The sequence below is a fragment of the Olea europaea genome, unplaced genomic scaffold (genome assembly GCF_002742605.1).
Source record: "Olea europaea var. sylvestris unplaced genomic scaffold, O_europaea_v1 scaffold1814, whole genome shotgun sequence".
Classification (NCBI taxonomy): domain Eukaryota; kingdom Viridiplantae; phylum Streptophyta; class Magnoliopsida; order Lamiales; family Oleaceae; genus Olea; species Olea europaea.
The window spans coordinates 139,801-150,104 of record NW_019235893.1 but is presented as its reverse complement, the minus strand read 5'-3'; the positions used below and the strand labels follow the sequence as shown (position 1 = coordinate 150,104).

Sequence of the window (10,304 nt, the reverse complement as noted above, 5' to 3'; positions counted from 1 at the left end):
TCGGTAAGGCTTTAGACGGCTTGCTCGAGGGCAAGGCTTACATTGGCTTGTTGAGGACAAGGCTTAAGGTGGCTTGCTCAAGGACAAGGCTTACATGCTTGCTCGGGGCAAGGCTTTAGACGGCTTGCTCGAGGGCAAGGCTTACACTGGCTTGTCGAGGACAAGGCTTAAGGTGGCTTGCTCGAGGGCAAGGCTTACATGCTTGCTCGGGGCAAGGCTTTGGTAATTCCTGGACGCAAAGCAAACTATCGGGCTGTTATATCCAAGGTTTGGATTTATTAATTGTTTGGACTGGACTTGGATTTATATTGTATCCAAGCTGCCTACGTACCCAAACGGGATCAAGCCGAACGTAGTTCATTACAAAAGAAAACGAAAAACATGCATGGGCACGCATGCCCGCTAAACTAGAAATAAAATGCAAGGGCATACAGGCCCGAAGAACCAAAAATAACATTCAGAAGAAAAAATGCAGAAAAAGAAAATGTTACTTGTAATATATTTTTAGATTGTCGGCATTCCAGGGCCTTGGAAGAGGTCTACCCAAAGTGTCTCTTAGGCTGTACGCTCCTTTACGAACTTGTCGTATGGCCTCAAATGGCCCTTCCCAGATGGGCCCGAGCTTTCCTGGGGGGTGGCCTGCTGCTTTGGCCCTCCTCAAGACCAAATTGCCAGCTCTGAACCTCTGAGTCTTGACTTTGCTATTAAAATGTTTTGCTGTCTTAGTTTGGTAAGAGGCCACCTTTATAGCAGCTTGCTCCCGTACTTCTTCCAAGAGATCAAGATGTTCAGTTGTATGCTCCGAGGTTTCTGGCACGAGCCTCCTATGGCTCGGGAGTCTAATTTTCACCGGGACCATTACTTCAATGCCATAGGCTAACATAAAAGGGATTTTTCCTATGGTTGTCCTCTGAGTTGTTCTATACGTCCAAAGTATAGAAGGCAGCTCGTCGGACCAAGAACCCCTAGCATTGCCTATTATTGTCCGGAGGTCTTGTAATATGATTCGATTTGTTACCTCGGCCAGACCATTGCTCTGAGGATGCGAAACTGATGTCAGACGGTGATCAATCCCAAGGTTTGCGCAAAAGTTCCTAAACTGTTGATTGTCAAATTGCCTGCCATTGTCGGTGATGAGGACCTTTGGTATCCCAAACCTGCAAATGATAGATCTCCAAGTGAAGGCTCTTAGCTTGGGCTTCGATATTGTGGCGAGAGGTTCGGCCTCTACCCATTTTGTGAAGTACTCTATTGCTACAGCAACAAACTTTAATTGATCTCTTGCCACATGAAAGGGGCCGAAGATATCAACTCCCCATTGTTCAAACGGGGCCGAACAGTTAATGTTGGTGAGGTCTTCGGCTGGTGAGTGGATAACATTACCAAACCTCTGGCACCTATCACATCTTTTAACATATTCTAAGGCGTCTTTTTTCATAGTTGGCCAATAGTACCCATATCGTCCGAGTTTAAAGGCCAAGGCGCTGGCTCCTTGATGATTCCTGCACACACCTTTATGAACTTCAGCAAGGGCCTGGGATGACTCTAATGGTCTGAGGCACCTTAGGTATGGAAGAGTAATACTTCTGCGAAAGAGGACACCGCTGATCATGCAGTACCTAGGAGATCGAGCTCTGATGCTTCTAGCCAACCTGGCATCGCTTGGTAGATTTCCACCTGTGATGAATTCTATGATTGGGTCTATCCAGGATGGTTCGTCATCAATGTCCATGATGTCGAGGATTTGACTGATGCTGGGTTCTGTGATGATTTTAATGTGAACTGTTCTGTCAAGGCCGTCTACCCCCGTGAACACAAGCCTGGATAATGCGTCGACTTTTCCGTTGTCCTTTCGCGCAATTTTTGCAATTTCACAACTCTTAAATTTTCGTTGAAGATCCTAAACCTTCATACAGTACAAACTCATTTTCTCGTCTTTCCTTTCAAATGATCCTTCAATCTGTCCGACCACCAGTTGTGAATCGCTGAATATCTTTACGAACTCGATCTCAAGGCAAAGGGCTAGCTCCAGAGCAATAACGACAGCCTCATACTCGGCCTCGTTGTTGGTTGCTTCAAACTCGAACCTAAGAGCGCATTGGATCTCTGTTTGTTTGTCAGGGCTGATGATGATGACCCCTGCGCCCGAGCCCGAGGAGTTCGATGCTCCATCCACAAAAATTTGCCAAGTGTCCAAATTAGTGCTCATGCTCGAGCTGTCACCTGGCCCCCGAGGCCTATGGGTTAGTTCTGCAATGAAGTCGGCTAGTGCTTGGGCTTTGATAGATGGGCGTGGTTTGAATTCTATGTCAAATTCTCCAAGCTCGATTGCCCATTTCATCAGTCTTCCCGATACGTCCGGCTTCTGAAATATATGCCTAAGTGGTTGATTAGTGAGCACCATAATAGGGTGAGACTGAAAATACTGCCGGAGTTTCCGTGCTGCTATAACCAAGGCAAGGGCAAGTTGTTCCGCCAAAGTATACCTTGTTTCTGCATCTAGTAGGACCTTGCTTACATAGTAGATAGGTTGTTGGACTTTGTTAACCTCTTTCACCAAGACCCCGCTGATCGCGTTTTGAGATACGGCCAGGTACAAAAATAAGGTATCACCAGGCTCGGGCCTAGTGAGAATAGGAGGAGATGCCAATGTCTGCTTGAGCTCCTGAAAAGCTTTCTCACAGTCTTCACTCCAATCAAAGCCTTGGTTTCCTCTGAGGACTTTGAAGAAGGGATAGCACCTGTCTGATGCTCGGGACATGAACCTGTTCAAGGCTGCTATCCTACCAGTCAATCTCTATACCTCTTTCTTGTTCCTTGGTGATTCCATAGACGCCAAGGCTTTTATTTTGTTAGGGTTGGCCTCTATATCCCGGTGAGTGATCATAAAGCCCAAGAACTTGCTCGAGGCCACGCCAAATGCACATTTTGCGGGGTTCAACTTCATTCCGTACTTTCGCAAGGTGTCGAAAACCTCTTCAAGATCTGAAATATGCTGGTCTACCTGTTTGCTCTTGACCACCATGTCATCAACGGACGCCTCCACATTCCTTCCAATCAAGTTAGCAAAGACTTTGTTGATGAGCCTTTGGTATGTTGCCCCCGCATTCTTCAAATCGAAAGGCATGACCTTATAACGGCATATGGCGGAATCGGCCATGAATGATGTCTTTTCTTGATCTTCCTCGGCCATGAGGATTTGATGATAACCAGAAAATGCATCTAAGAAGCTGTATAGCTTATGTCCAGACGTGCTATCCACCAAGTTGTCAATCCACGGTCGGGGATAACTATCCTTTGGACATGCTTTATTAAAATCTGTGAAGTCAATGCAGACCCTCCACTTACCATTGGCCTTCTCCACTAAAATAATATTGGCAAGCCAATCGGGATATTGGACCTCCCGAATGAACTGAGCACTGACGAGTTTGTTAATTTCTTCGCGAATGACCTCCCGACGTTCTGGGGCAAACTGTCTTTTCCTCTGCTTTACTGGTCTGGCCCCTGGGCTAATGTTAAGCCTACGGACTGCAATTTTAGGGTCTATCCCTAACATATCCTCAACCTTCCAGGCAAAAACGTCAATGTTGTAAGATAAGCAACCAACAAGTTCTATCTTGAGGGTGACGTCAAGATCCCGACCAATCGTCACCTTCTTATCATGCTCGAGCTCAATTTCCATCAATTCTTCGATAGGAGCAAGTCTGACTTGTTGCTCGGCCTCGGGCTCCATCCTCGAGATTTGCATGACGTCGTTATTTATTTCCCAAACGCTGGCAACATAACATTGTCTGGCAGCTGTCTGGTCTCCACGGACGACCCCAACGCCATTACTTGTTGGAAATTTCATGGCTAGGTGGAAGGTAGACACAATGACTTTAATCTTGTTCAGGAGTGGTCTTCCCAGAATAGCGTTATAGGCCATTGAGACACGTACCACTTGAAAAGATGTCATCTCCGTAACCTGTTTCTGGCCAGAACCCAAAGTTAGAGGAAGCTCGACGACACCCTCTGGAGTGATGACTCCTCCCCCAAACCCCTGGAGAGGAGTTTTAACCGCTTTGAGCTGCTGAGATGAGATTCCCATTTTGGCAAAAGCTTCTTGTGAAAGTATATTGGCTGCACTCCCGTTGTCAACCAAGATTCTCTTTACTTCAAAATTGGCCACAATCGCTGAGATTACCAAGGCGTCATCATGTGGAAGTGATACATCTTCTAAGTCCCCGGTCCCAAAAGTAATATCCTCCAGCTTTTCATGAGGCATCCCAGAGGCCAAGGCATATTGTCGGGCATATTGTTTTCTTCCACTATTGGAGTCTCCTCCCGAGGCAATACCCCCAATGATGATATTGATGGTTCCAGCAGTGGGTTGACCATCCCTTTTTGCCTCAGGGGCTTTTTCCCTGCCACGATTGTTGACCTCCAAAAATGGCTCCAATAGGCACCCTAACTTTGTCCCCTCAAAACCTGCGCATGTAACACTCGTCAAGAGACAAAGGCGGCCGGACGAGAAAAAGGTCTGGCGACCGTTTGCACTCCGACGGTCAAGTCAACGGTCGGACGGAGATAGATATATAGAGTGCAATAGTAGAGAGATAGGGAATTTGGCTAGAGTATTTAGAACATACCTAGATTGTGTGAGTTAAATCCATATATATAGAGAAATGGATGTGAAGCGGGCCAAAAGGGTTAGTGGGCCTAAGTCTGAGCTTAATACGAGGTGAGCAAAATAATATGCGCCTTGACAGGCGCTTCGGCTAGACTTCTTAGGGCCTCGGCTGCGCCTCGGTTGGCCTTGTCAAAGCCTCGACTTTGGGACCCAACACTAATGGGCCTGGCTCGGGTCCAATAAAATGACCCAATATGGACCTCGGCTGCGCCTCAGTTGGCTTTGTCGGAGCCTCGACTTTGGGACCCAACACTAATGGGCCTGGCTCGGGTCCAATAAAATGACCCAATATGGACCTCGACTGCGCCTCGGTTGGCCTTGTCGGAGCCTCGACTTTGGGACCCAACACTAATGGGCCTGGCTCGGGTCCAATAAAATGACCCAATATGGAGGGATAATTCATAGGCATAACAACGATCATTCCTCGGGCGTTTGTCATTACCGACATAGGAACTCAAGAGTCCCCTTTTAATAAGGGCTTCAATCTCCCATTGTAGGGCCTTACAGTTCTCCGTGGTATGCCCATGATCCCAATGGAACTCACAGTACTTGTTCATGTCCCAGGATTCGGGTGGTGACCTCATTCTGACAGGCCATTTGAGTTCCTTCATATCCTTGATCTCCATCAATATATTGGTCTTTGACGTATTTAAACACGTGAATGACGTCGGGGGAACCTCCTGTCTCTGTTTTTTTCGATGTTGTTCTTCATGGGGGTTCGGGTCGTGCTGTTGTTTATGCTCGACCCTGTCATGGGGTGGTCCAACCTTTCTCGGGTTCAGTATTTCCTCCATATTTATGTACTTCTCGGCTCGGGTAAGAAGCTCGGTCACTGTCTTTGGCGGAGTTTTGGATAAAGACATCTTGAAAGCCTCACACTTTATGGCATATGTGAGGGCAGAAACTGCTGCAGTTATGTGTAGGTCGGGAATCTAAAGTCTTTCCTTGTTGAACCTGGTCATGAAGTCACGTAGGGTCTCATTTTGCCCTTGTCTAAGTTGCATGAGGGAAGCCGCTGTCTTCCTGATGCGTTTACTGCTTGCGAAGAAATCAGAGAACTTGTCCGCCAAATCCGAGAATGAGGCTATGGAGTTGGGCTCTAAGGTTGAGAACCAATCCCTAGCAGCATTCTTCAAAATTTGCGGGAAGGCCTTGCACATCACCTGATCTGGTGCGACCTGTAGATTCATGACGTCCGTGTATACGTTAAGATGATTGATTGGATCGGTGGTCCCATCATATTCTTTGATCCTAGGATACTTAAATCTGTCTGGCAAGGGAAATGTTAATATCTCGAGAGTAAAGGGAGTGTTGGGATTGAATCTTGTCGTCCCTTTGTTGCCCTGAAGTAGGCCCGCCGTAATTCCTTCTTGAATAATCCTAGCGAGTTCCCCGGACTCCATGGTCACTGATCTCGAGGTCAAGGTCACATGTGGTATACCCGAGGCCCCTGCTCCGCCATTGTCAGGGACATGTCTTTGAGCTCGAGCATCAGCCATAAAACCCCCCTGGGGTGCTGGTGTAGGTGACGGAAGCGAATTTCTTTGACTTAGCAGCTGAGTCAGTGTGGCGACCTGTTGTCTGAGCTCTTCGAAGGCTCCAGCAGTGACGACTGCCGGCTGGGACTCTGGCACTTCTGATGATTCCTCTTGAGGAACAGGGATATCCTCAGGAGGGGGTTGGTTTGGAGCGGATGAACTTGCTGGTGGAAGACCTGAACGTGTGTGTACCATGGCTTTTGGTAGCGTTTCCCACAGACAGCACCAATGATGCTACCAAAAATCGTACCTGTAGATTTCCCGAGCTTGATAACTAATGAGGAGCACGAATGTGATCTTCCGGTACTTGAAACAAAGGCAATGAGGTGTGTTCTCATCGCCCCTCCGATGCTTAAGTCAGAAACGAAATTTTGTGCGTGAGGCTATATGCTGAAGAACAATGAAAAACGTACCTGAATTATGGCTCAAGGTTCTGTATTTATAGAGGTAGGTGGTGTGTTCATACTAGGATTCCGTAGTGCACCTTTAGTAGGACAGCTTGATTTTGCAATCTTATACCAATGAGTCCTACGCGAGATAGGAGTTTGAATTGCGGTGTAACTGTGATACCAATTATTTAATAGAGTTCTTCTGGGCATAGGAGACATGATTTGAGGATTTTTAGTCAAAATAAATTTCTCGTTGGATAAGGCGTAGGTCATAATCCCGAGGACATGTCGAATGATTGTCGAATAACTCTTGGGGCTAATAGCTTGGGCATATGGGATACCCGAGCATATTGGTAAATATATCGACGAAATAGAGTCCTTGGGTTTATATACGTCGGGAACAAATACTTGGTTATATCAATTTCCAAATTTTAATTCCAATTAACAATATATATATAGGCCCGTTTGAGCCATATTAATATAAGAACAAGAATGAAAAATATAATCGTTACGGACTCCACACAAGAAATAGAAAGTCAAATATGATGACTTGATATGATGAATAACGATCATATTTTTCATTCAGATATGTCCAATGTAAAAAAATTTACTCACAAATGTTTTACAAGGCCCTCACTGTGCAGAGACCCCACAAATATTAAAAATAAATAAAAATGCGTGGGCTCCACGTACGTGTGAGGTCTGTAACTTTCCCCTCTGTATGTGAAACATTATTGGAATTGATACTTATGGACTGTTTTTGTCCGAAATTTTCGTTGAAATGGTATCGAAAGACAAGTTTACCATTTAGTTAATCAGAAAAAGATAATTTAAACAAAAAAGGAAATAAAATGAGATTTTATAAAATAATTAAATAACTTGCACGCCCAACATCACTTTTTGCCACCAACATCTATGGTCGTTCTCATGCCCTTCTCCACCACCTTCTGGCCTATATCCATAGTTAGAATAGATCTCGCTTAGTTGTTCTAAAGGATATGTCTAATTATACTTGCATAATTCTAAGTGTACTGGGATTTTCTTCACTGAATTTTTATAAAGGCAGCATTTGTGTTGTTCAATTTTTTTTTTGCCTTTTGTCATTTTTCAATCAAGAACTGTCAGATACCTCTTGTATAAATTCTGTGAACCAAATTCTGTAACTGTGGCATTGTTCGTTCATGCTTTATCTTTATTGACTGATGTAGGGGATTTTGATTTAATATTAGGTTTTTTAGGTTTTTATTTTATTAATAAAATGTAGTTTCGAATTTAGATCCTCAAGCAAATAATTCAAATGGTCAATACTACTGCTTATTTTTGGACAAGTCCTTCACTTTTCTTAAGGATATTCTGACCATTTTGTGCTTCTCAATATTAAGCAATGACAAGTGTCAATATTAAATAATAGTGATCGCCGAACTCTTTTCATATATTACCTACAAGAACAAAGCTATTTGTATAATGATTATTGAAAACTTTTGTTGACAATCCATGTGTTGTCAAGATATGGTTGGTTAATTTAAAAAACAATTCTAAAATGAATTGTGTAGATTTTGTCAGCTCATGATTGTCAACCAAAATTGTCATTAATAGACATGTAGCATGATTTTACCTACAAATTCTTTCTTAATTTTAATTGGTTGAAATTCATGTTTCTAAAATATTGACTCTGACTTGAACAAACAACTAATTTGGAGACACTTTTCAAGTCACCAACCTCTAACATGATTTGTCGTTATCTAAAGTCAAACTATGGATAACCTTTGTGTTTGAAGTTGAATGATCATTTAAAATTTACATTATTCATCAGGTTGAATTTTTGTCAATATATTTTATTGACGATTCCCATGTCTTTGTGTACACCGAATTTTGTATACACAACATACAGCCAAATAACAAGAAAATTTATTAATTATTTCACTACATATTTTATTCAACTATAGAAATTTTTTCAAAATTACATGAAATTGCTCAACGCCGATCTGATCTACCCATAAACCGTCGTTTTGTGGTCAGGGCATGTTGAGGTCGGTGTTGGTATTCAGGTTGAGTTTACCCTCCAAGAGCATGACACGTGATCCTTAATGTAATTTCCAGTATGTGTATCCTATCTCAACTACTATTCTTTGAGATCCTTATCCTAACCGACTCCTTCCTTGATTCAAACTCAAGTAGAACACTTTCAATAAAACTCAAACACCCTAACATGGGAGGAAAAGGACTCTTAAGTAGTTGAATCCTTCTACAATTCTATCACTAACGCCTATAAATACATGGCCAAGGCACCTTATCGAGGTCCTTTTTTTATTACTGCCAATTCATAGCCTTCTCTCATCAATTTCCTTGCCTGACTTAAGCATTGAAAGGACAACTAGAACACACCTCGTTGTCTTTGTTTCAGGTATCGGAAGACTGTTCGTGCTTATCTGCAGCGTTCAAACTTAGAGTTCAAACATCAATTCGAGGTCTATTAGGTAAACTTTTTTTGGTAGCATCATTGGCGCCGTTTGAGGTAATCGATACCAAAAGCGATGGTTAACACACATTCCCGTCTTCCTCTAGCAAGTTCATCTCTCACAGACCATCCTCATCATGAAGATCCTTCTATCTCCCACGAGGAATCGTCAGAAATGTCCATAACTTAACCAGCCGTTGTCATCGCTGGAGCTTTTGAAGAGCTCCGTCAACAAGTCGCAGCCCCCTAACTCAATTGTTAAGTCAAAGAAACTTACATCCATCAAATACCCCAACCCCAGTAGGTGGTTTAATGGCAGATGCACGAGCTCAAGCTCCTCGTGTAATTCATGATGATGCTAGGATTGGAACTTCAGGTATACCGCATGTAGGTTCGGGGTCAAAGTCCATTGCAATGGACTCAGCTGATCTCGTCAGGATAATTCAAGAGGGGATAGCAGCAAGTATGCAACAAAATACTCGGGCAACAACAGGATTCACCCCCAATACGCCTTTCACTCTAGAAGTTCTCTCATATTCCCTGCCGGGCAAGTTCAAATATCCTTCGATAAAGGAGCACAATGGGACAATCGACAATATTAACCACCTCAACATATACACGGATATCATAAACTTACAGGTTGCACCAGATGCGGTAATGTGCAAGGCCTTCCTTCAAACCCTCACAGATGTGGCTGGAGATTGGTTTTTCACATTGGAACCCAACTCTATTGCCTCCTTTTCAGATTTGGCCGATAAGTTCTCCGCTTTCTTTGCAAGTAACAAGCAAATCAAGAAGATGGCCGCATCACTCATGCAGATACACTAAGGACCCAATGAGACATTTCGTAATTTCATGACCAAATTCAATAAGGAAAGGCTTTAGATCCCCGATCTACATATTATAACAGCGGCCTCAGCTTTGACATAGGCCATTAAATATGAGGCATTCAAGATGTCTTTGTCTAAGACTCCACCAAATTCAGTGATTGAGCTACTTACCCAAGCTGAGAAATACATTAACATGGAAGAAACTATGACCTTAAGAAAAGAAGTTTCCTCATCGAGAAAGTCCGATCAAAAAAGGCTACACGAGTCCAATATACGACAAGATGCACCTCGGGTCAAGCTAAGACCCCTCCTCAACATCCATCACCCGCTTGAACAGCTCGAGGTCCAACATTATGATGGAGATCAAGGACTTGAAGGAACTTAATTGGCCTCCTAGATTGCAGTCTCCACCTAATACTC

At 43.7% G+C, this 10,304-nt stretch overlaps 1 protein-coding gene across 1 annotated transcript in view; it reads right to left on the bottom strand.

The window, feature by feature from the left end:
• LOC111378409 overlaps positions 1-1,612 on the bottom strand; it is a 10,515-nt gene extending 8,903 nt beyond the window's left edge. Inside the window, exons 1-3 of the mRNA XM_023001601.1 lie at positions 1,389-1,612; positions 1,158-1,254; positions 581-1,036 (exon numbers count right to left, since the gene is read on the bottom strand). Coding sequence (XP_022857369.1) covers positions 581-1,036; positions 1,158-1,254; positions 1,389-1,612 — 777 coding nt within the window. The remainder of the gene's footprint in view (positions 1-580; positions 1,037-1,157; positions 1,255-1,388) is intronic.
• Between the last annotated feature and the right edge of the window lie 8,692 nt (positions 1,613-10,304).